At 39.5% G+C, this 26,279-nt stretch overlaps 1 protein-coding gene across 4 annotated transcripts in view; it reads left to right on the top strand.

Annotated features, from left to right (window-relative positions):
• Positions 1-628: 628 nt before the first annotated feature.
• arnt2 (aryl-hydrocarbon receptor nuclear translocator 2) overlaps positions 629-26,279 on the top strand; it is a 50,011-nt gene continuing 24,360 nt past the window's right edge. The window contains exons 1-10 of one of the 4 annotated variants that reach the window (XM_079487154.1): positions 653-925; positions 8,111-8,225; positions 9,179-9,226; positions 9,332-9,343; positions 10,014-10,058; positions 11,305-11,518; positions 11,610-11,823; positions 18,313-18,415; positions 20,685-20,750; positions 23,975-24,060. In XM_079487154.1, the coding sequence (XP_079343280.1) occupies positions 895-925; positions 8,111-8,225; positions 9,179-9,226; positions 9,332-9,343; positions 10,014-10,058; positions 11,305-11,518; positions 11,610-11,823; positions 18,313-18,415; positions 20,685-20,750; positions 23,975-24,060 (934 nt within the window). In that variant the 5' untranslated portion in view covers positions 653-894. Of the gene's footprint in view, positions 926-8,110; positions 8,226-9,178; positions 9,240-9,331; positions 9,344-10,013; positions 10,059-11,304; positions 11,519-11,609; positions 11,824-18,312; positions 18,416-20,684; positions 20,751-23,974; positions 24,061-26,279 lie in introns of all 4 variants that reach the window. The other 3 variants (XM_079487155.1, XM_079487157.1, XM_079487156.1) reach the window with 3 other exon arrangements.

Below are 26,279 nucleotides of genomic sequence, written 5' to 3'. Positions count from 1 at the left end.
TCAAAATAAACAAGTTTAGGAGAATTATAAGATTATTCGATGGTGCAAAACTAATATGGTTAAGGAAATGACTTTATAAAGGGATGACGGTAATTCGGCCAGTAAGTTAAATGATAGCTAACATTACAAGTTTATGTGAAAAACAAGAGTGTTTATGTACTACATACAGAACAAAATATAAAATAAAATAATAACTAGCTAACTATCTAAATAAACGAATAGCTTTAAATGTTTGCAAGTTTTTACACGCTAACCGTTTTTGAGTAGATAATAACAGAAGAAGGGTCTTGTAAAAATGACACACAAAATCATCATTTAAGACACACATAGACACCCTAATGCTTTCCCAATGATGAACCATCATCTGTCTATCATTAAACACAAAATGTCCTTTATGTCCCGTGTTTCAGGTCTCGTTCCACTAGAATCCCAACCAGCAGAAGCAGACAGCATCCCACCAAAAGAACCCAACATCAGTTAGTCTATTGAAACCAATGGAAACTCCCATCATAAACATTAAAGCCTTTAGCATTTCTGTGATCCTTTCTTTAAGATCCAGCTCGCAGGGCTTTAACAGAACATCATCTTCCGAATCCACTTGAACATCGGCGCGCACCCACTTGAAGCTGCTGCGCGCATTCATTCCGCTGAAGTCTCGCGGTGTTCAAGCAAGCTCTCGGACATCTCGCGTTTGCTACAATTCTGCCACAAGCACCGACAGAAAAGCGTCAAAACGACGTCCAGCTTTGCGCGATCGCCGCTCGCGTCTTCACACGCGGGTCTCAATTGAGTTTGCGCGTCACGGCCACTCGGAGCGGATCGCGCGCGGACGGGGCTCTTTTTTCCTGCGTATTGTGCGTCATTTCTGCGTTTCTGCATTTGCACCCGGGGAATATGGCAACACCCGCCGCCGTGAATCCATCGGGTGAGTACGCGTCGCACGCTTCGCTTTTAAACAATAGCCTTGCGGTGTGAAAACGGACGTTAGTGCGCAATGTTGTGTTTTGGTGCTAACAAAAGAAAGTAGAGGCTGTGGACGCCCCCCTTCCCCCACACAACGGAGCGTCATTATAATCTTCGTCTCCTCATTTGTATCAACAATGTATCGCTGATTTTGCGGTAAATCGTGCGCAACGGTGCGGTTATCGCGCCGTGTTTATGGTGACGTCAGAATGAAATGTAGCACGTTCGGCTTTTTGTGTTCTGGATTGTCGCTCATGCAAATGAGATGCTGAATACATTTGCCACAAGCCAGTACGTGCTTTGGTTTTCATTATGAATGGATCAGATGCGTCGCGTTTAGAGCTGTGCTGCTGGTGTCCAAGGTTTGAAATGTGCAATCTAGACGGAGAGGTTTACTTCCTGTGCCTGTTGATTCACTGCTTTAAAGACAAATGCACATGGGAAAATAAGCCAGGGTTTGACTATAGTAGCCTGAGCACAACTTTGAGGTTTTATTTGTAGTGCAAAGTGTGTTGGTTTCTACACTTTTACAATGATAAAATCATGTATTGTTTTCCTACAGTTATTGGGGTATGGGGGGGGGGGGATCTGTCATTAGTCATTTTTATCATACTTTACACGTGTGTAGAAATAGACAGCCTTTCCATGGTAGTAAACATCTTAAGACTAGTTATGGTGGGTTTCCTGTAAGCTTTTAGAGACTTGTTGAGACTGTCCATGAAGTTTTTCATTGGGATCTGTAGGTGCTGTCATGCCGCTGGAGTCACGATCTGTGTTCGGTGGGCATCTGTGTTCTTTTTTCAGTCCTGACGGAATTGCGGTTTAGCTATTTGTGAACTCTGATCAACAGCCCATGTGAGCGAATGCAGAAATCCAAACTTTTCCAAATCAGAATCGACTTGTCATGTAGATTGACATGCGCAAGGAATTTGACTTGTTTTGGCGAATAACAATGCAAAGAAACACAATAAACAATCTGTTTTTATATTGTTGTAATGAATAAGCTCGGGTAGAGAAGTGGTAGTTTTTTTAATATTATGGTTTTGCTGTCGTCATTACAGTTATACAGAATATTGCAGTAAATATGATTGCTATTATAATGAATATCTATATTTACATTTAGTCATTGAGCAGACGCTTTTATCCAAAGGGACTTACAAAGAGTTTGGGGAGCAATAAGCGATATGTCATAAAAGAGAAATGGTACATTAGGTGCTAATACAATATTATTTTGCATGTTTGCAAAAAAAAGTACACTATCCCTCTTCCCTCAACAGGTCTGGCTTTTGTTGAAACTAGTATCTTTGTATTAGCACCTATTGTACTATTGCTCTTGTATGACATATCGCTTATTGCTCCGTGCACTTTTTGTAAGTCGCTTTGGATAAAAGCATCGGCTAAATGACTAAATGTAAATGTTTTTTTTTTATAATTAGCCGAATCATGTTTTTAGGTGATATCAGCCATCATTAGGCTTATAGTTAATACATGAAAAATGTGCAAAAACAGATGAGGAAAGATTTTTAATGTGGTTTAATGCTGTATTTGTGTTTTAGTGTATTAGTTGGTTGTAATTTTAGAGTTATTATTACTTAATCAGGAGCAGTTTGATTGATATTATGATTTTAAGTGTTTACAAAGTTTGCAATAAAATCCTTAAACATATGGTGAAAAAAACTGTATAGAATAAGGAAGTAAATAAAAAAAGATGTAATATTGTATTCTATAGAGGAGAGGAGATTTGACTCTTTAATCTGATTGTTAAAAAATAAGAAGTATAGCATTATCTTCTGCCTTCTAGACAAAATGTTTATAATTATGACAGAATGCTCGCTTTAACATTTACAGTATTGCAGTCCCTCATATCTTGTTATTTTGTTAAGTGAATAGAGTTATAAAATCCCCATCCGTCACTGTAAGTAATGTTATGTATATATCGAATGGTATTCATGCAGATATTTTCATGAAATACTGCTCCTAATGCAATAATAACAAAGTGCTTGTAGGAATAATAACTTTACACAACCGTACACTGCGTCCGATAAACTAAAGGGTTCCAACAAAGTTGCGTACGTCTGGCAAATCAAACACAGGGTTAGTGACTGATTCATAGAACGGAAACTTTCCGCCGTTCCATTTATGCAGATGGACCTCGCCGTGGGCCTCCGTAAATGACTCTCTGTGATTCCATTTCTTCAACTAATACCTTTTTCCCCCAGTGAGCAATTCTTTCCCCGCCACCTCATTGTAAATGCAAATGAAGTGAGCTGAATAAAGAATGCGAGCATTATTAGCACCTGGCCGCCACGCCGAGCTCCCAAACGAGCATTCTGGGGTGCAGTCACATGACCGAAGTTGAACTGAAGGTCACTTTGTTTTAAAGTCAGCGCGGTTTTCTTTTGCCCGCTCAAGAAATGTGTGGGCCAGCTGTACCCGTACCTTCAACAGAAGTTAGCCTGTGATAAGAACGTGTTTCTGACAAATAGCGAAGGCCGGTTGGTCAATGGGGATTATGGACACAGTTGATTAGCAACAGTTCGGGTTGTTTGCCGACCTCTTGCGTCTGTATAGGAAGCCTTTCTTTTCAGATGGGTGAGGGATAAGCTTTTTCTGTGGATTTGCTAAGAGCAAATTGTGTGTTTCCAGAACATATGGTGTCCTACACATGTCACCTGTAGACGAGAGATTTGTGTTTGCTTTGTGTCCTTTGGGGTGTAGAAATCTGTGAATCTGATATTTGGATTGAGCTGAAGTCTGTACGGAACCCCGTCCATCGTCCCCTGTGAGATTATTTGTTTATTTGACCAATATAGGAGATATTGCAAATAACCACATGTGGGTTTGGCAAAAATAAACATATCTTATTGGGTGTGAAGTTTTTTTTTGGTGTAATTCACTTCTGATGTGATTACAAGGTCGGTTTGACCAGATGTGTTTTGAATTTGGAAATAATTGAATAATGATATGTATTCTGTGTCTGCACATAATCTTGCTTCTTAAAGGAACATTTCACCCAAAATTCTGTCGTTTCATTACTCACCCTCATGTTGTTCCAAATCTGTATAATTAGTTTTGTCTGATGAACACAAAATATATTTTGAAGAATGTAGAAGAGCAAACAGTTCTGCGGCTAACATAGTATTCTTTTCTACTATGGTAGTCAATGGTGTCCAAGAACGGTTTGGTTACAAACATTTTTCCAAATATCATTCTCTGTGTTTATCAAAACATTTTACGCAGAACTCGAGGGTGAGTTAAGACATTACAGAATTTAGTTTTTGGGTGAACTGTCCCTTTATTAAATTTCCAGAGATACTTGTGAAATATCCGAGTGTTTGGCAGTGAATGCTTTCTCCAGTTGCGTAACAATGGTTGTTTATACATGTTTTGTTTCAGAAAGGATTTGATTGTATTAATGATATAGTTTGTCCCTTTAGACTTGTTAAGTCATACACAGCTGCCACTCAAAAGCACTGTTTGTTTTCTCAGAACGGTGCTTGAGAAACTCTTTTTCTTCCTGGAAATATGCCAAGTGGCCTTTTCATTTCATAAGCACATTTCCATGTTCCTCCAGTCGCACAAACACCCTGCTCTGCCTTTTGCTTTCATTTAAAGGAATGTTTCAACCAGATGAAGAACTGATGTGTCATTGGGTGTCCCAATCACATATGACACAAGATGACCTGCCAATGATGTAACACGATTTCAACATGGCATGACAATTAAACCATTTTAACCTAAACATGAATGTGAGATTCAGTCCCTGATAGCACACATACATCTGGCTTACCTCTATTTGACGTCTGCATTTACATCTGCAATACATAGTTTGCTCATCTGCAATACGTCTCGGAGACGTCTGCTGTCAGACCTCAGATAGACATCTAGAAGATGTCTGTAAGATGTGTATGATTTGGATGTAAAGCTGCTCTTTCTAAGATGTTTAGCAGATCTTTTACGCAGCAGATGTTTTCCAGATCTTTAGCAGACGTATTACAGACGTTCAGACTTCTCCGAGACATATTGCAGATGAGCAGACTATGTATTGCAGATGTAAATGCAGACGTCAAATAAACGTTAACCAGGGAACGTCTTTTTGGCCAGGGAGAAAAATACTAATATTGGAATTAATGAGTTAAAATCCAGCGGTGGTCTTGTAGGCCAAGAGCAGCACTTTGCATAGAGAATATAGTAAAAGTGAAAATGAATCGGCATTGAACGTTTTCTTAAGATTTACAACCGTTGACTCTCTGCCACTTGTATTGATTCCGTGGCCAAAAAAGAAAAACACAGAATAAAAGCTACAGTTGACTAATAGCTTTTATATCACGATAATATCATTACAGCAAATCCTTTGGCCGCAATAACGGTGTAGCGAAGATCGGATACCGCAACAGCCGTGTAATCATGTAACTAGCAACCTTTTAAATCAAGTAGCACCTTTTATGAAATTTGTTGACCACCTTATGACTGCCATATATAACCAAATTAATAAACACTTAAATTAATAGAAAAAAAAAAATTAAAAGCTGTGAATATGTGTATTTACGTCCTCCAATAATGTATTAATTATCATACAAACACTTTTTTATTTACCAGCTGTTTTCAAATCATGTTTTTCAAGCAAGTCAGCAGTAATAGTGGACACGAAACACTTTTCTGCAGTGCACTGTAAACCGGCTCTTTAAAGACTACAAACCTATATTAAAGACAAACAGTGTGGAAAGAATATTTAACACAGGAGATAAATAAATACATGATTTCTTAAACATCAAGAGAACAGCTGTATAACAAACAGAGACTAAAACTAGTTAGTGAAAACTTAATCGCAACGCGCTTCATTGATTTCACGAGTCCGTCTCACATATAATAACTTCAGACAGGGGACGGATTTAATGCTTATTTGGCGTGCTGCTCCGAGCTCCCTCTGAACTCGGAGCGCCGCCCCTTGTGCGGGGAGAGCGCCCCGGGCCTGCCGTGTGCCCGGACTCAGGTCGTTCCCCATTATACTGCGGTAAAATTACACTGTTGGGGTGGAGGATGGATGCTGCGAAAATGTAAATGAGGATAAGGCGTCTTGTCTATTTGTGGGGGGTTTCTCCAGGGCTAAAAGATGATTGGTGAGATTGATTATAGGAAGCCAACCGGGTTATCTGCACGTGCTCCTCCGGAACTTTGTTAATAAAACATAATTCAACATCGAGGAGATGCAGACGCGTGTTGAATTAGCACTTTACAGCAATAATAACAGCAGTTCAAGTGCAGAAATACAAAAGATACTCAATGTGCTCGCAGCTCTTCTGAAGAGAGAGAACGCTCCTGTCTGCTCTTCTCTGTGTTTGAGCTGCCCGTCATGCGCAGTTACATCCACCAATGATAAATAAACAGTCATTTATACAACTATTTTAAAATTGCACATAGACTGAGATGTATTCCGTATTTATCAATCATGTATCAAACATTTGAAATTGTATTTAAAAGACGAAATGTAAATTCATATATCGAGTTTTCTGTCGTGTCACAAACCTCCGGGGTCTCTTCAAGAACCACTAGTGGTGCACGTACTACAGTTTGAGAACCACCGATGTGAGCAATAAAGCATTTACAGTATATGTATTTTTGGGGTTCTGTTTCTTTGTCTACAGTTGGTTTTGGGTTAGTTTGCTGAATGTGCAGTTACTGCAAAACCTTTCCCTTATAACCGCAATCGTTGTCCCGTTCGCCATCAATCTGAATCAATCCTCCAGCGAATCCATTTCCCCAGGAATTACATCTCGGATTTGAAAAGACGCTGTGGTGTTACGGGAAGATTTTCCCCATGCTTTGAAAAATGTGCTCATTCAGCCGGATTTCACGAAATGAGATTCATGTTTGGCTCGGACGTCGGGTGGATGGTGCCGAGGGACGGGGTGCGTCCCGAGTTGCGCGTGGATATTTTTGTCTCTGAATGGAAAATGGACCTCAGGTCATTGGAATGAGTCGCAGGAGAGAGAAGCTGAAATGAGCTGTTGAGTCGTGATTTAAAATGAGCGACAGCAGCGTCCGATCTGACTTCCATCCGTCACTCATCTTATCTCATGATCTCAAGAGAGAGTAATGAGTTTGACCTGAGGGCTTGCGAGACGGGAGCTGAGGAAAGATCTACAGAGCACAGATCATGTCAGGATGTTTTTGCTCAGATGTTGTCCCTTCAATGTGTCCCACCCACACCATATCAGCTAGTTTCCTCTTCTCAGGCTGTGATTGGTCGATCCCCCTCTCAGTGAACGTGTATTTTGGCTTTTAGCAATAAACAGTAAAAATGGCGCCAACGCTTTCAGTTAAAAACATGCGGATCAATCGAAGTGTAACGGAGGTCTGCTAGTGCAAACGTCAATCTTTGTTTAGAGATCGTGATTGTTTCCTACTTTGTTAAAAGTTGTTTAGTGCGTAATTCAGTTAAATGTTTACAATCTCTGATAAGCAAACACTACTCCAGCAGCTCCTCCTCTTCTCTGTGGAAGGCCCCGCCCCTTTTTTGGCATATTCCTGTGGGCGGAGATTATTCATAAACTTGGAATAGTGACATCATGTACCCGGGAAGTAAAGGGCTGTAGTCCGATTCCAGCCGTTCTCTGTAGTCCTTGAAAAGCGAATTCTGTTAAAGACAATATCTCGCTTGGCTTTGAACTTTGAACGTTATCATTTTGCAGATATTGTTTACGCTCTAACAGCAACATTACACGCTAACTAAAGGTGGAAAAATGGCACCACTGGGAATAGCACCTTTAAGTATCAAGTCTCTTCTGGAGAATGGTTGTGTCGGTGCTGATCAATATTGAATCCAGAGACGCATTTATGAAACGAATGTACACGTGAAACTTTAGCTGCATGCCCAGTTATTTTCTTAAATTGAATACTAGATATTGAGCATGATATATCGATACCCGATGTTTAATTTGATTAAATGATGGGGTTAACCGGTGTTTTTGGTGTCGGTTTATCTTCAGTGATCAGTAAACCGGGGGCGTGATATTGAAATTATGATTTGTTTCAGTCACAACATACATTGTGGATACAATAGCATTGGCGGCACACAACTGTTGCATACACAAATCGCATGTGAAAATGTTTGTGAATGATTGTAACAATTCTATTTTGCTTTCAGAAATGGGCACGGATCTGCCCGGGCCGGTAGCCATGCCAGGCGCTGTGGTGGGAGCGGGTCAAGTCAGGATGGCGGGCAGCATGCCAGGACGAGGTGGCAAGCGGAGATCAGCGGGGTGAGAAATAGTAGATCATGACTCCTCTGTTCCCGTGTCCAGTATTTAATGACACTGAATAATTGATATATAATAAAAATATTCACACTAGATTAGATGTTTCTAATGAATGAATGAAATGGCTGAAATCTGTTATTCCTGGTGTCCAGCTCCTGACTGCTTCTGTCATCTGAAACACCCATATTTCACAATCCATTGGATTTCAAGATACTATTTTTCTACTTCCTCCCGTTTCACTTGTAAATACGATCATGAAAGTAAAATGGGTTGCAATATCCGTAATCTTTAAAGTTTAATAAAGGTCCTGCGACGCATCATTTTCCCTCCAAGATCGACCCGAGAGGTAATGAAGCTTATGTCGGCGACGGGAACATCTCTCGTCATCCATTTTATATGTATGGAGTCCCAGATGTTACCAAGCTGAATATGATTCCAATTATTTTAGCCGACTGGATTCTTACTGAACGCATGTTGTGGAAAAGAGATTTATGTTGGTCTCGCGCTGCTGTGGAAATAGACCATGTATTGTGTCTTTCGCTTTAGTTTTGTTCCTCTGAAGTGCTGCTTTTGTGCCCACTTCACATTTAACATTAAAAGTTGAGTTTCCACGGAAAGACACTTGATCTTCCCACACAATGACATTAGAAAGTGTTCTCTGAGATGGGTCCTCTCCTCTCATCACATGAGGCGTTCTTCAGGCGTTTCAGTAGAGCCGATGACATTTAAATTCATGTGAATATAATAAACGTGTTATATTGGCTCATGGTTTCTTTCTGGATTCTGTTTATGTGTTTTCGATGCTTTGCTCGGTCTGATTGGCTCACGGCTATTAATGTCGTTTTAATAGTTTGTTCATATTTTTTTATTTTATTTACATGATATCAAACGTCAGTACAAACGTAAAAAATAATGCGAAACAATTATGTGACTTTTTATATGATTTGTCTATCTAGGATGGATTTTGACGACGAGGACGGAGAGGGACCCAGCAAATTTTCAAGGTATTCCTTCGACGTGTTTTCAACAATCACATTGGAGCACACGTCATGTCCTTTCTTTGTATTTTCTCTTGTTTTATTGCTTTTTTATTGTTTTATGTCTTTCAGCAGTGCAACCGAGTTCGTACCATTTCAAATCATCTCATGTTTTGTGTCTTGGACTTTTGGTTTCTTTCAGTTCATTTTCTTTTTTAAGGAGCCGTATCCATAGTTACACTGCGCCGATGGTAAAGAGCCTTACTGTTAGATCTAGAGTTAAAATGGACATACTGCCCTCTACTGGAGATGGAAGAGACGCTCTGGCATCTTCTGTCCCTTTAAACCAAACATGAGCTGTTTAGTACATCTCCAAACCTGTGACAGGGAAAAAAAGCTCTGTAAGAGCCTCACGGTTTGGAATAAAGTTGAGCGAATAATAACAGATTTATTATTTTTGGGTGTACTGTCCCTTTAAGGCAAGCCACACATACGATCTATTATATGCAATGCAGAAGTTGCTTTATAGCCGGCAAATAGCATGCAGGACAGAAACTCCGTTTGAAAAATGCGTAAAAATAAATGAAAGTGAGTTTATGTTTTGGGATACAGACACCTTAAACTGTTTCATTTGTCTTTTTGTCTCGTCATCATCCAGTCATGATTATCTGAACATTTCAACACACAAATAAGCCATACAACAAATATTCATATAAAGTGTAAAATATCTAGACTGATATTTCTAGTAAAAGTGCATCTGACGTTCACTTTCAGGCTCATTTATCTCATTGTTGCGTTCTCTCTCTTTCATCAGGTATGACGATGATCAAATTCCAGGTGATAAGGAACGTTACGCCAGGTAGGGCTGTCTCGCGGACGTTCCTTCAGGATAGCTAGAAATCAGGCTAGGCAGTTCGCCACCTGGCACCCACAGGAAGTGACCTCATTCGCTCACCTTGGCATCGCACGACTCTCTAGATGTAGTCTTAAACGGCTATTTCATTATCGTCGACTGGCGCTCTCGTCGCTTTAAGCCATTTCTCTCCACAGACTAATGCAGTCGCCTGACCTTCAATGATTTATCGCTTCTCTTTTTCTCTTAAATGATCTGACTGCGTTCTGTTTATAAAGTCTCATCGGAATCACAAATGATTGAAATGATCCAATGATCACCGCGTTTAAAGTGTGGTTGAGGTTTTTGTTATACACTAGCAAACATACTTATTAGATTCTCTGTTTATTAGTGTTTTTATAGCTAATGTATGTGGGAAATAAGAGAAAAAGGGCAAACAATTAGTCTCACGAGAACAAAAACTTTACACTCCTGACGGTTGTCTATATCAACTTTCAGAAAATGTAATGTGCCTTTGAAGACATTACATTTTTGCTAATTAAATTGATTTAAAATATGAAATAAACAATGAATAAATGTTAAATAAGTCATTTATTCTAGTAAACAGATAATATATAACAAATAATTCATAAATAATAATAATATGAATAATAGTAAAATACTTGTTTGCTAATTAAATGAAATCAATAAAAAATGTTAAGTAAACACTGAAACATATTGCAAACAGTAAATCCAAACTACTACTACTAATAATGAATAAATAACTAATACCTTAAATAATAATAAAATCGATTTTGTTTATTAGAAGAAAATCTGTAATAAAAATCCAAAAACATTATTTGCGAGCAAAACAATCTAATAAATTCAGCTAAAAGTCATTTTCTTGTCAACATTGTTGATTGATTTAATATTATTTACATAATATACAGTGGTATGTCTAAATGCCTCGTGGTGCAATTTTAGTGTTTATCTTTTTTGTTGTTTACATAATATCTCAAATCTGGCTTTTTGACAAAAAAATGTTGTGTTAGTGTTCAGATCTTCACACTGTGTTGTAACCACCCGGCAGCCATTGATATGTTGTACTGCAGATGCTGAGGACTAGTAATGTTACTTTTCTTTTTGTTGAATTATGCTCTCGACGTACCGTTGTTAACCGAATCCCTAACGGTAATGTGTGATTCCAGTTGTAGAAGTGCCGTGCGTCTGTTATTGTGCTAATAAGAGACACATTGTCCCTCTGTACATGCAGAGAGAACCACAGCGAGATCGAGCGGCGCCGGCGCAATAAGATGACTCAGTACATCACAGAGCTGTCGGATATGGTGCCCACCTGCAGCGCGTTGGCACGGAAACCAGACAAGCTGACAATCCTGCGTATGGCAGTCTCACACATGAAGTCCATGAGGGGAACGGGGAACACCTCGACCGATGGAGCCTACAAACCGTCCTTTCTTACTGAACAGGTTCGGAACCGTGACGATCCGATGGAACAACAGCGAAGTCAAGGGTTCGGTGTTCAGGGTAAATGCGTCATGATTTGTTTTACTGTGACAGGAACTGAAGCATCTGATTCTGGAGGCGGCTGACGGTTTTCTGTTCGTGGTGGCTGCTGAGACGGGCCGTGTCATCTACGTGTCCGACTCGGTGACTCCCGTACTGAACCATCCGCAGGCCGAGTGGTTCGGCAGCACACTCTTTGAGCAGGTTCATCCGGATGATGTGGACAAACTGAGGGAACAGCTCAGCACCTCCGAGAATTCCATGACAGGTAAGAGAAGATGGGAATGGTTGGGAAGGGACTTGACAGTGTGACAAACCAATGTGTTATGGGCTTAAATTCCTGGAAATTCATTACTATAGTGTCAGCTGGTAACTAAAATCTTGACATAGTGTTTTGAGATTTTGTGTTCTTAAAAAACATACAAACAATTAGCAAGGTTTGCTTTCGTCATGTCTTGATTTGCCTTTTTTGTCTGTGAAGATCTGGCAACCCTGTCACTTTAGTGCAAAAGGGTTATTTTTCATTTAGAGCGACCAAGCAACAAACATGCAACATTGTGCAGCGCCTGGCTGTGGAAGAACACAGTCGCTTCCTTCGGATTCTGATATAAGGAGCTGATATAAGGATTTAAGTACGTTCCAGCTCACGGGGGTTCATTTCACCGTGGATTCCTTCGTAAACAAGGCACGTGTCGATGCTGGAATTACAGAGAGACACAGAGATAACACTACCAGCATACAGGTTTGGAGTGACAACTGATGACTGAAATCTTATTTTCGGGTGAAATGTTCCTTTAAGATGAACCCACATGTGTTTCTTTAATTATGAATTCATCTTCGTGATAAATCAAAGACAGATGGTGTCAACAGCAAACATGGCAATTTACAGCATCATGGTGCTCCCGAACAAATATGGAAAGACAGAATAAAACAAATCCAAAAGGAATGTGAACTTGAATAAACAGAGAGACGGTTTATTGGCCATAATCTGAATGAAATCATCCAGATGCTCCACACAAATGGTTTCAGTTCACGTAGATCTCTGCATGTCTTGTTTGAACGGCCGTTGCAAAGACTTCACAACAGATCAATCACACGCAGGTCAGAACTTTGACTTGGCCCGCGGTCGGCCACGCCGTATTGCTTTATCCGCTCTGCTTGCAATTAAGGTCATTGTCATCATCTTATTTGGGTTTCTGATCATCGACAGATGCTCTGACAGAAATGTTCTGGTGTCTTGGGACGTTGTTTGGTTTACCATTAACACACCACACTTTCCAGTTCCAGTGAGGTACGGTGTCGGCATGCGGCGGATTTGTTTTTGCCAGAGATTATACTTTGGCTGTTTACCAAAGAGTTCAGCTTTGCGGGACACGTTGAAGAGCTTGAACATGTTTTGACAAGGAGCGGAGTGCTTTTGTCCAAAACTAACGTTGTCCTGTGTCCGAAATCGCAGTATAAGGATGCTGCCTTTTAAGGTTTTGTGCCGCCTTAGGTGCCCGACATGATCAAACATACATCCACTGATCATCTTCATTATTTTCAATGAATCTCAGTGCAGGCTGTCTAAGTAGACGCTCTTTCTACATTGTTGCGGACAGGACAACACGCCATTCATCCAACATTCAATACAAAGACCTGCTTATTTGGTCAATGTACAGAAAGGATGAAGGTCCCTATAGAAAACACTTCATTTTCTGTGTTTGTTCAGCAGAGGGCGCCAGACACACACTCCTGATACGATCTCTCCTCTCTTTCTCTGTTTTGACTGAACCACAGGGGTTTGTAAAAGAAAAACAATCCCACCTGGGGATCTTTCAATCTCAGCTTCCTTTCCTTATTTGGAAACACACAATCCATTAGATACTCGTGCGTTTATTTGCATGGCCTATTCAACATTTACACACGTTAGTTTTGATTTCGGTTCAAGTTCACAGTAACAAAAGTTAAGTTCTGTAGTCGATGTTAACATCATTTCGGTAGTTAACATAGTTTTAACGAAATCTAAAATACTTTTATCAATATGTAACGTCCCATTTCACCTCGGCTGATGTCACGAATCCTTCTTAATAGTTTTCTAACCCGTCCCGTCCATCCACCTGCTTAACACCTACTATTTGTGCTCGAATGAATAAGTAGTTTGCCATCGAATAGCCTGTTTTATTCAAGAATGTCTGGTTATGAATATAAAATGTCGTTCAGTTCTTGTTGACTTGACGAATTGTTTTATTAATGGAACGCAAAGGGTGTCGCGTGACCTCGTTTACCACATGGTAAAATTATTTCAATTTTATACGTTCGAATTTTGCAGTTCTTCCAAATAAGAAGTCAAAATACATGAGAACAATTGAAGCGCAATGCATTGTGGGATACAGTATTTACCGTAGGAAAGCAATGTGGTGTTTCATGCATACCAAAAATCTGCATACATAGCCAGTGCATTTTTTTGTATAATGATAAAAAATTTCCATTGATTTGCATATATTTGAATTATGTATACATTTATTTGCTCATTCGTGTCCGTACGTGTTTTTAACCCAACCAGAAAGGAAATGATCGGTGTTATTTCTGTGGGTATACGATAACGCCTGTCCGTTAAGCTGCGCGTTGACTGTAAAATTCAATTATAGCGTCCGCCGAGAGGAGAGCCAGCGTGGTCTCGGACAGCCCTTTGTCACTCCGTTGGCATTCGCCTTTATTAAAACTTTCATTCGAGCGCATGAGGACATCCACCCACATCATAAAACATCTTCACACCCGGCCACGGCGCAGGCAGGGACCTGTCACACTTCATTATACCAACAACAGAGATGATGGCTATTATGAGAGGAGCGGTCGTAGCCGTCACATTATAATGTAAGACACGAGGTCAAAGACTGGAATATCACCACACAGTAATGGAGAGTTTTGTTTTGAGAGTCAGATTTGTATTGGGTTTGGCTGACCTGGGAAGCACATTGATCTTTTTATATTGGATAAAAATGAATACAGAAAATCTGTGATTGTTGGATGTAAAGCCGCAAATAAAAGGAGAGATTATGACCATTTTCTAACCGACACAAAATGTGGAAGTTATATTTTAGATGTGCAAGATTTCTAGGTCCAGTGTTGAAATGTTAGCCGATTCGTGACATCGGGGCATGTTTGTACAAAAGGTCAGATTCCATTGTCTCCATTCAAGCGCACAAGATGTTCTTTGGAACGTTCTCAAATCGTGACTGGAAAACATCAATCATCAGGATTTGCACAGACATGTGGAGTCCATGGCAGCTCAAAAGCACCCCGTCATTAAAACCAGAGCCTTTATACCGAAACGCTTTTAACTGATTTGTTTCATTTCTAATGAAAACACATTTGCAGACACCGAGTTCGCAAAAGAGACGCGGAAAGTGCATCCCCAGAAAAGATTCCGTCTCCACCAAAGGTCCAGATGAAATATTTGAGGTTTTAATAACCTCGTGAGTTTCGGTGACGGAGCGATCAAATGAAACTGCCGAGGGAGAAGGTTTCCATGTCTCAAACTCTCCTCAGGACTAATGTGCTGGAATGTTCCCGGGTTGGCTCTGCATACGTAATTGATTAAGAGGGATTCGGCCTGTCTGTCTGTGAGATCACTACATATTAATATCGCCGCGTTCCATTTACAAATTCATGTACTCAAAACACTGTATTTGACGCCGGACTTAACATGAAATCAAATGGGAGCCTTTTTCTGTTTTACGCACTTATTGTGAATTTATTTCATTTCTCTAAACGTGAATACGTTTGAGGTGACCGTGTCATTACAATGTCCACATCGCAGAAAACGGGCAGCTTACATCATGCGTAAGCAGTGTATTGTGTGCATAATTGTATTTACAGTTAAAGTGCATTTCCAATCCATGATAAATCGGCACATCAGGCGTTGTTCGTGTGTTTCAATGCATTACAGGTCTAAACTTAAAATTGGTTTTAAAGTAATGTAATAAAAAAGCACTTTTTCTTTGGAACACGCAATTGATTATATGTTGTGTTTTAAAGCATAATGAATAGCGCATGGGAGGCATTTCTTTGGCCGCTGAGAGACACGTTGACATAACATTAGTTATCCGCATAATGCAATGAGTCACCGACTCAAAACAATCAGACTTTTCGCAACGCACTTCATCTTCACGGCTGCGAAATGAAACATTTTCTCATCAATTATTCAAGCGCCCTAAAACGGGGAACATTACGACACGTGAAAAACGCGCAAATTAGTTTCGGTTGCCCGTAGCCGGAGTGCGTAACCTGTTTGCGAGTCTTATGAGCTATGAGCTGTAACATCAAATAAAAACCATTGACTAATGGAGAGGCGGCGGGTGTGAATATACCAGAAAGCTGAGGCGGTGATAAGAATATTTGGACCTGTTTGCTCATTGCAAAAACTTTTCCCGCTCAACTGGTAGATCAATGCGCTGGCAACACCAAGGTCTTGGAAAGACATGCACGGTATACAATACATTGCGATAATGAACACTTATGACTTTGTTATCGTGCACACTTAAAAATACTGTAAATAATTGAATGCACCTTGTTTCCTGAACCGTTTCGATAAAGGGCTGAACGAAAATGCTTACAGCTTTGAGTTAAGATTAAACAAACATGAGAGTAGTGATGGCTATCGTAAAGACATGTGTGACTTTAGCATAACATGGATTATGTAATAGTAAAACAGTTTTTTTATTAAAAATGAAACATGTTTATTTATTCGCAATGATAAAAAAATATATTGAAATATTCAAAATTGTTAAAGTCCCAGTGAAATAAAAAATGACAATTCTTATTTTTTGTTTTTTATGTTGTCCTTTTCAATATTGACTTAATTGAACTTTGCCAGTGTGATTATTGTATAGACTAAACCAAATATCTTCCATCGAGCGACAATACAAATGCCAACCAGTTTGTAAACTTGATAAAACAGATTTATTTTGCCTTATTTTTCCATTCATAATTCACTTTTCATTTGGATTCAGCCTTGAAGTCCAGCTATAATTTTTTCTGGCAGCGTTATTTGTTTGTGGAAAGGGACTGTCGCATCAATATTTAGTTTGGCTGTCATTGGTGGCATGGGAATAAAACAATGCCGATATACTTGTTCGCAGATGAGAAGTGGTGTCTGAGTTGGGCCGTGACGTTGTAGGAATGCCCTCTGTGATTCCGTGATGCCAGTGAAAAGAGCCGTTGCCCAGATTCCACTCTTATTTGTAGGGTGCCTTTTTCTTCTCGACAGATTTAGGGTTTTGCTTGGAGGTTCCGAGACCGATCTGGCAGGACTGGCGATCGTTTCTCGTTTCCAGGAGCGCTGTCCTCCGATACCCTTTCAGGTGGTCATGAAGTTGAAACGGGAGGAGCTCCTCGCGTTAAAGATGCTCGCTCGTTTTTATGTCCCTTTACCCACTTCATCTCTTTCCTGCTGTACCACACAGGGCTCAGACCCGCTCCAAAGCAAACCCCACCTGCTGAGCCGTGCACGGGGCTGAGTATCGGTCATCCAAGCCCACGCAGCTCTTCAAAATACCAAAACTCCAAAACACACAACTGGCGCCAGTCCAAACAAAGGCGATTGATTGAGGTGCGATCAAAGGGGCTTACGGTAAAACTGGTTACGCTTTCCCAACCAGGTTCCCCAAAATTGGGGCCAAACGTCCAATATAATATTTTATATGAGGTCATTTAAATAAAGATGGAATATATTGCCTCAGTGTGGTTGTGTGTTGGTCTCAGAGAGTCTGGTTCCACTTACAACAAACCGGGATTATCACACCTTAAAACACATCTTGTGTACGAGGTTTCTTAACATTCCTGCGTTATCTTGAACCTTCAGTGCCAAGCGCGATTTCACGACGTATTAAATCCTCTCAAAGACACATCAAATCTCCATCCGACTACTACAAGTTGTTCAAATCAGGAAGTCAAAGAAAGTTCAGTGTTGGAAAGGCGAAGAGGTCAGCCGCTGTGATGTTGGACAGGATTGTTGGGGAGTTTGGAAAAATTCCTGTCTAATCTCCAAAATTCAACAGTACTAAACTGCTGTTGGATTTCTCTGTAAAGAAAATTCATTTCCCCCTCATTTTCCATTCAACTCGCTAGACGACTCACTTATTGCTTTGTGATTTGGCTTTTGTTTTTCTTTAATATAGTCTGGCCTGGCTCACCCGCACAACGTTGTTTACTAGTCAATTGTTTGTTGAGCGAGTGCCGAGTGCCCCTTTCTTGTTGTTCTTGAACTTCTAGTGGTCATGTTGTTGTCTGTCTTCGTGAGAAGTATTAATAGCATTTAAACGCTCGCAGAGATCTTGGCGTCTGTCCTTCAGAGCAGAAAAAGACTTCTCGACAATTACATCTGTTCCCGAGGGCTGAAGCAGCTGTCACCAGACCGTTCTTTCGCATTCTCCCCTGAAAGGCACATCAGCTAATTTGTTTATGGAAATAACTTCAGGCTTGGATAATCGTGTTGTCCTATAGGTATCCGCGTTCCAAGAATAACTGTTGTTTTGTTTGTTGCGTTATGTCAAAAACATTCATGGGCTGTTCTCAATTTTGTTGCACTGGAAGCTCTTTTAAAACTGGCATGATTCAACCAGTTTTTCGTTTCTTAATGAAACAGATGCCATCGCTGAATAAGAGATTGTTTTAATCTTTACTGTGCATCCGTGCATGTTTGTGGCCACATTTAGTCTGTTATGAGATGCAGAATAACAGTGGCACTGTGTTTTGTGCGTTTGTGTTTCATCAGGACGTATTTTGGACCTGAAGACGGGGACGGTGAAGAAGGAAGGACAGCAGTCCTCTATGAGAATGTGTATGGGCTCCAGACGTTCCTTCATCTGCAGAATGAGGTACGGTTTACGGACTTCATCATAGGGAGAGTTTGCGCAAATAATCAAAACATCGTTTATTCACCCTGATGTCTGTTAAAACCTGCGACTCTTTCTTCAGTGGAACACAAAAGAAGATATTTTGAGAGATGGGCGTTTCATTCTTCTTTTGCGTTCTGCAGGTCTCCACGCAAACACAAGGGTTGTAGAATTACAATGATGGATTCATAAGTATTCTTGTAAATTGCTTCGCAACTTCCTATGTGTGACTCCCCCAAAAACCCGGACCCGCGTAACTAAAGGCCGTTCGTTCCATTTTCCATACACAACGACATCATTGTACCATCATCCCAGTTTATTCTCTGTGTCAACATCTCAGACAACAAAATACATAATGCATTTGGGAGTCATGACGTAAACGCGGGTTAACTTGTTGTTCCTTAAAAACTCAAATTGTTTCGGTTGCCGTTTCTTCGAAAATGTTCGAAATGCGGAACGAAATTCCTTTTCCATGTCGAAGAGTGTTTCCACTCATTGTGTCCTTTTGAAATCATTCTATATTTAATAAGAGAAAAAGCAGAAATCCCAAATGTCCGTGCTGGTTGTGATTCAAGAGTAATGCATCATTTGGCTCCGTATGTCAATGCGCTCGATCAGGCACGTAAAACATGAGCAACATCAGCTAAGAATGTGTTTATGTTTAAGGGTTTCTATTTGGGGCACTTTCTTAAAATGGAAACAATATGTTGGTGGATGACCGCATCTGTTAGACTGTACGTGTGTGTATAAACACTCAAAACAACAAGAGTTGTGCTTATGTAATACTTTACATTAAACTTAGTTTAGTGTCACGATGTGTACCCTTAAAAACTAAGCATGCTACAACTTCAATTTATTAAGTTTACTTGGGTAACGTTTAAGTATATTTTAATGATATGTTATAAGTATTTTAATATCAAGGTGCTAGCAGTGTACTAGGTTGTTAAGAAACTGAACTACTTTCAATAGTATACGTAATCGTTTCAAGTTTAGTCGTTTTTATACTGCAATTATACTTGTAAATGAACTTAACATCAAACTTATAGGTTACTATTTATATATACATTGTGTTAATATTAATACTTGAAATATACTTTTTAGCATACTTGAACTAAATTTGTATGTTCACTGTATATAAAGAAGATCAGCTTCGGGGTATACATATCTTTTATTTAATGTTACCCATTCCACCAAAGTTCACTATGAATATAAAATAGAAGTATGCAAAACTTAATAATAAAAAGTATACAAGTATTGACCAAATGTACTGTACTAACACATCTCTGTCAGCGTAAGTCCGTTTAAGTTTAGTATATTTCTGAAACGTACACTAAACGTATACTTTCTTATTTTTACTTTGAAAGAAGTATACTAATAGCACATGTAAATAAACCTGAGTCTTTTTTAAGGGTGGTTGAGATAAACAAGTGCACGCTTGCTTTCTCATGCTGAACCAATACACACAATTGATTTACATAACTTGCATTCATGGTGAGTGATAAAAGCGCTTTGACAGAGACCTTGGGGACGTACAGCTTTGTCCTGCCAGGTCGAATGGAAGTGATTTAGGAAGCTCAAGTTAGAACAGATCTTTGGCCCGTCACAGTGATGTCAGGGGTCTCGGGTCACACATTTTGTCTTTACTGTAGAGCACCGGTTATATGCATGCTGTATGAATCTATATTGCCATTATAAAATATTATAGTGCTAATATTGAGTGGTTGCACAGAGAATGATTGTCTTTCAATTTGATGGATTGGGCTGTCGGATGTCTGCCATATGTTGGGTTTCACATAATAACCATATTTGATTTTCATGATGGATATGAAGACGTATGGCTTTTGCGTATTGTCTTGATACAGAGGACATTACCATTTTCCAATTATTAAAAAAAAACTTATAACCAAAGGCCATTTTACTTGAGAGTATCTTGAGAGCATTAGTGAAAATAAATGTTCGTTTTCGTCTACGATGAAAGTTAAAACTACATACAGTAAGTCTGTTGCCATCTCTCTTTGAAATACAAAATGACGTGTAACTTTATCTTGGACTTTAAATCCTTATGTCGCTGAATCATTGGCCGATTACGCCGCACTTTTTTAATGATTATGTTTTAGCAGAACTTCTAATGTAGTTTGCCGTTAAACCACTCCTGTCAAAGACTGAGTCTGTATGAATCAGTCGATTGGCTTTGTAGCCGTTTTATGTTGACAAACTTTATATGAATGGGATTGTGTTTGTGTCTTTTCAGATGCGGCAACGCACCGTTGGATCACATCTCACTGAATCGGTTATCCAGTATGAGGAAGAGATACAGGTATAAACTCTCATTCTTTTTACTATCCGCTTTTTACGAAGTCTGACATCACGCACCACTGCTTTCAAACCGTCTATCAGATGCCCAAGGCAAACGGCAAAAAATGCCGATATACACTGGAAAACTACAGAAAAAACACAATGGATTATCTAAATATTGATGTCAGAGAATCTGTCAGCATGGACACTGTAGTGTGCACGGGGAGTTTATGAAAGTTTTGCTTAAATGTGCAATATGAATAAAAGGTGTTCATAAACAATCGTGGGACCCGGAGACATTATTCCTCACGTCGAAAAACATAACAAGTGACAAAAAATGTGAAACTTAAGCGTGCAAGCTTAGAATTAATATAACGTTATCGCCCGTTGGTGTTGACGATAGTATTTTTATCGTTATTGTTATATTTATAGTTCGAGTTCTTGGTGGGAACCGGAACAATAACCTCAGCCAGCACAGGTAAGGTAAGATGCCCGGAGAACGTCTTAGTTTAACGTAAATTCTAAATGATAAACATCTTGCAGACATCAATATGACATCTGACAGGAAACATCTTCGAGACATATTGCGGATGAGCAAGCAATCCCAAATATATGTAAATGCATACATCATATAGACCTCTCTGAGATGTATGTGTGCCATCAGGGACATTTTCTTAGTAGTTGTCTCGTGTTTAAATAGCCCGAATCCCTCCCCCTGCGTTTAATCTGAGACCGCGACTATAAGGTTGTTTTGACGTTTTATTTGAAAAGGGAAATGATGTGGGTTTAGTGGGACACAACACTACGGCGTTTACTGTTTCCAGAAGGGCTGTTCCAGTCCGACTTGTTTGTGTATGTGTCTCTGTGGGTCAGTGGAAGGGAGAAACATATCAGATGTCTTGCAAGCTTTAGCAACCGTTTCAAATGTTAGCCTTTCTAAACCATACACCAATGTGGTTTTTATTCTTCGAATGACGTTTTTCAGGGCCAACTAGCAGGATCATGTATTCGAGCAAACGTTTAGAAATTGAAAAGTAAACTGACGTAATAAATCGACTATGCGTTCCTCGCTGTGTGTGTGGAACATACGTTGGTCTGTATTGAAATAATTTCCGCCGCTATGTAAGTCGAAGAAATGTTCAATCAAGAGCAGATCCTTTACAGAAAGAGCAGTTTTGATACATATTTAACGTTTCTCCAATATTTACATTCCGACTACGATTGAACCCTCTGTTTACGTGAATACTAGCCAAGACGGGCGTTTCGTGCAATTGTGTTTTCAGGCGCGCCCAGAAATCAACCGGATTGAGTTCTTTCTCACAGTATTTTGATTTATCGAAGCACGTCCTACTATAGATTCTCACGTTCATCCACGTTTCATTGTCACATGTTTCTAAACCACAATCATTTTCCATATTAGAAATTACAATTTATACAAAGCACATTTAACATTTTCTCAACACGCTAAACAGTTCTGATAGCCTAGTTTACCAGATCATGTTACTAGGAGGATTAGAGCTTAAGTAAGCAAAGGAGAGAATGAACAATGAAATTATTTTGATTGAATAGACATAAAAACAGACGGTTATTAGTTGGTATGTATTTGGAAAGTTGTGATGGATGCTGCAGCTCGGTGGAGACCTGCGATACAACATCAACCAGCCGTCTCCATTCTTCCGTTATTAGTTGTAAGGATCCAGGAACGTTTGCTCCTCTTTGACTGGGATTCACATCTGCTTTTATAAAACACAAATTCATGGTCTGTCAGGTACACATTTTGACCGACTTTCCCACGGCGCATGTACTGGTACGTTTACGCAGTAAGTCAAACTAAGTCATACGGCTGTGTTTTGTTGGCAATTGGCGCGTACGGGCATAATGTATAAAACACAAAGGGATTCATCCGATGATGTGTTGTGTGCTCGTGCCGTAGTTCCGTCCCACTGCCCGCCTCCAGCAGCTCGTCTTTTTCTGGAAATAATCGTACAGCTGTATCTCTCTTTTATAAGTTTGATCAAACTAAATTCTTTTTGTAGATATGACGTATGCAATACTACTCTATAGGTCCTCAAGATTAATATGATATGGGCAGAGACCGCACGTATTGCCCGATCTTTAAAAACAGGACCAGTTAATAGGTACCCAAGAAAATATTAACATCAAAGTTAGAGAAAATGTCCGTGGTATTATGAATAGACGCAGCTTTTATTGTTTGGCACAACATCAAAACCGACCGATGTCTAAAAAAGTGCTCTACATCATTTAATGGCAAGCATAATAAATACCTTCCTGTCACCGAAATCAATCAAAAATCTGATCCAGGAACACGTATGGAATCTCATGTCAGCCACAACAAAGGTCTGAAAGTAGTTCTTAAGAATGTAAGGACCTATTGCGTGTGTGAGTCTCAAAAACAAACTACAGTATAAATCAAATGTCCGAATCTCCCAGTAAACTAAATTCCTAGAAGATGTTCTTAGGAATGTTACGGCAATGTAATTTGACATTTGACCCCTCGCGTTTAACCCCCTGCCCTCCCGCAAGGCATGTTCTTTGTCCAAAGCTTGATGTGATGTGTGACAGCTCTGGAATGCAGAAATGTGTATGTCTCAGATGTCTAATTGATGGATGGCACACGGGTCACATGTAATTTTGATGGTATATATGGTATTAAGATCTTTCGCAAATTATTTGATCAAGTTGTCGCTATTTGCACGCCATTTCTGAGCACACAAGAGACTAAGTTTGAACCAAAGCAATGTTCACGTTACAGCTTTATTTGGCACAGGACTATTGGCGATCAAACGTGACCGGGTTAATGTGTTTATTTTCTGCAAAATTTAGCAGGTGTCAGATGTTGGACCTGTTTTGACCCCACAGCCATTCCATTATCGTCTTTGATTGAGGTGGATGTTGCTTAATAGAGTTGAAGTAAAAAAAACATGTACTTTGAAGGAAATTTCTCTAGCAGCTTTTAACTACAACAACCAAATCTAAAACTGAAAACAAAACATGTCTACTACTCGCATAAACATCGAAACGAGTTGGCAAAAGTAGCTCTTGATGTGGACCGATGGAGTCATGTTGTTTTGCTGCTGTATTTCGGTTTGATGAGGGACACTACAGGGAATGTTTTTCTGTCAGGGTTCGTGCTGGGTTTCTAAAGCAGACCCTGAAGTACCGAACACAAGTCCCAGACAGGTTTCTTTTGCTTCATTCTCTTTGTTTTTTGTCTTTGGCCTGCAGGAACGGACTGGGACCGTCTAAAGAGGGCGAGGCGCAGTACTCCGTTGTGCACTGTACTGGATACATCAAGGCCTGGCCACCAGCGGGTACAAACACACTCCATAACACGCACTGCCATCTTGTTCGGTTCAAAACCACAGAACGTCGCTGAAACTTACAGATTAAAAAACATAAACATACATTTTTTTTAGAAACTAAGGCAACTTACTTAAAGCAGAACGCTACAAGAGTTTGTTTGTACAGAGCAAACTAGCGGTATGTGGAAGTGTAGCGTGGTCTGATTTAACAATAGTTTCACGGTAATGATTAACAATATCACGCTATCTGTTGTAAAACCACAATTCTAGCATCTTTAATTTGCTTCGTTTTTTACTTTGGGCGACAGTCATGCTGAAGGGTCAACCAAATACTGACACTAAATTATTCACAATGTTATTGTATGCGTAGTTTAAACGCAATGTCAATAATCACGGTTATTAATATCGCAGCGAATATAAATATAAACCGAAACACGTCACGTCTTTTTATCGCTTGTGCAACTTTAACTTATAAACACGCGAAAAGTGTTTTTTAGATATAAAAATATTATAGTATAATTTACATGATACATTTGGAGATACAAAATTTTATATAATATAAATTGAAGTACATGATTTAGAATAGAATATTTTTTTCTTTGTGTCAAACATTTATTTTACACAAATTAATCACTAAATGACTAACTTTTTTTAGTTTTATCAGTTGTATTAACTGTAGATTTCTATTTGAAATCCTTATTGTTTTTCTGCGACATAATTGTTTTGATGTAAGACTCGCTGTCGAGCTCTGGCTTGCATGTCATTTTTCACATGACCAGTTTAACTGTAATTTAACTACATTCAATTATGAATAGCTTGTAGCTTGACAAAGAAGCTTATCTAACACTGAAGCAAGCCCGATAACTGAAATGACATGGGACGGTATGCAATCTGCTGTACATATGCTTCAATCCTTTACACTTGTGTGTACGTGAACTCATTGAACCATCATAACTCTGGAATTCGGTGTTAAATTTAGTGGGAATACTTCAGTATGTAGAGGTGTCTGAAGTTCTGGATGATTCCCATATGACACAGGCACGCAAGATACCCCCACATCCCCACTTTCGTACGACAGCTTGTGTGCATGTGGAGAGAGAGCGAGCAACAACATACCAAAAAGCCGAAACTTGAACTTTTTGCCCCGTGTCGATGCTGGAGGTCTATCAGGCATTATACAAATTAACATCACACGTTTTTGTTTTGTGTGCATTTAAAAATCAATCACACATGTTCGACATCCTGTCGTTACGCAACATCGCGGAAATTGAGCTAAAAATAACGCAAAACGCTACGAGTCAGCTATTATGATGTCACATTGGAATGCTGCAGTCCAAACAAAGACGTCGCATGCCGTTTTCATCGCATTAAATGCTAATCATTGCATTAACGGTAAGGAATCACGCTCGGCCCGCACCAGATGGCCCTGCTATGCGTTGTTGATCGGTTTCATAGCATTGAAAAACAAATCCTACATAACTCTGCCTTTATGTGCTCTTCATTGCTTTGATACGTGACCAAATTATTCTTGTCTGCCTGTTTAATGTCCGTTTGGCAAATAAGAGGCAGTAAATTCATTCACAACCTCAGTGAGTCTGTCCGTAGCGCACAACGCGTTTTAGGAACCAAATAGAATAGAGAACGTGTCACCTGTTATACGCAATGCGAGTAGCTGTTTGTTTTGTATAAGACATTAGTTTAGCAAAACAGTTGATTTTGTTTAATTTATTCACTTTTGAGCGTATATTTATGTGTGGTTAAAGATATACATTCACCTAACAGTTGTTGTTGTAATAAATGGTATTTTATTAGTATTTATTTCAAATAAAAATAACATAATAATAAAAAGTAATAAATTGGAATGAATACAAACAAATGGTGTGCCAGACATGTGAGAAATAGCTGATCAGATGACCTGTCCGATATATCGGAACATAATTTAAAAGATTAATGGCTCTTTTATCCCAAAAACACATTTTCTATAGCCACCTTTTTTGTCATGGAAAACTCTGACACCGCGTTACCAGGAAGAACTTTTCGCAAGTGTTTAGTCGACTGTAATGAGGTCACTGGGAAAGTAAACAGTGTATAGACGAGAAATCATTAACGTAATGACAAAGAAATTAAACTTTCATGTTAAAACAAACTGTGGACCGGAATCTCTTTCAACATCTGGCGAACGTTTATTCCCAGTTTACAAGACAACACAACGTCAAGGACCAACAAAC

The sequence above is a fragment of the Barbatula barbatula genome (genome assembly GCF_947034865.1).
Source record: "Barbatula barbatula genome assembly, chromosome: 1".
Lineage (NCBI taxonomy): Eukaryota > Metazoa > Chordata > Actinopteri > Cypriniformes > Nemacheilidae > Barbatula > Barbatula barbatula.
Note: the sequence above shows the minus strand (reverse complement) of the source record. Positions and strands in the feature narration are given on the sequence as shown.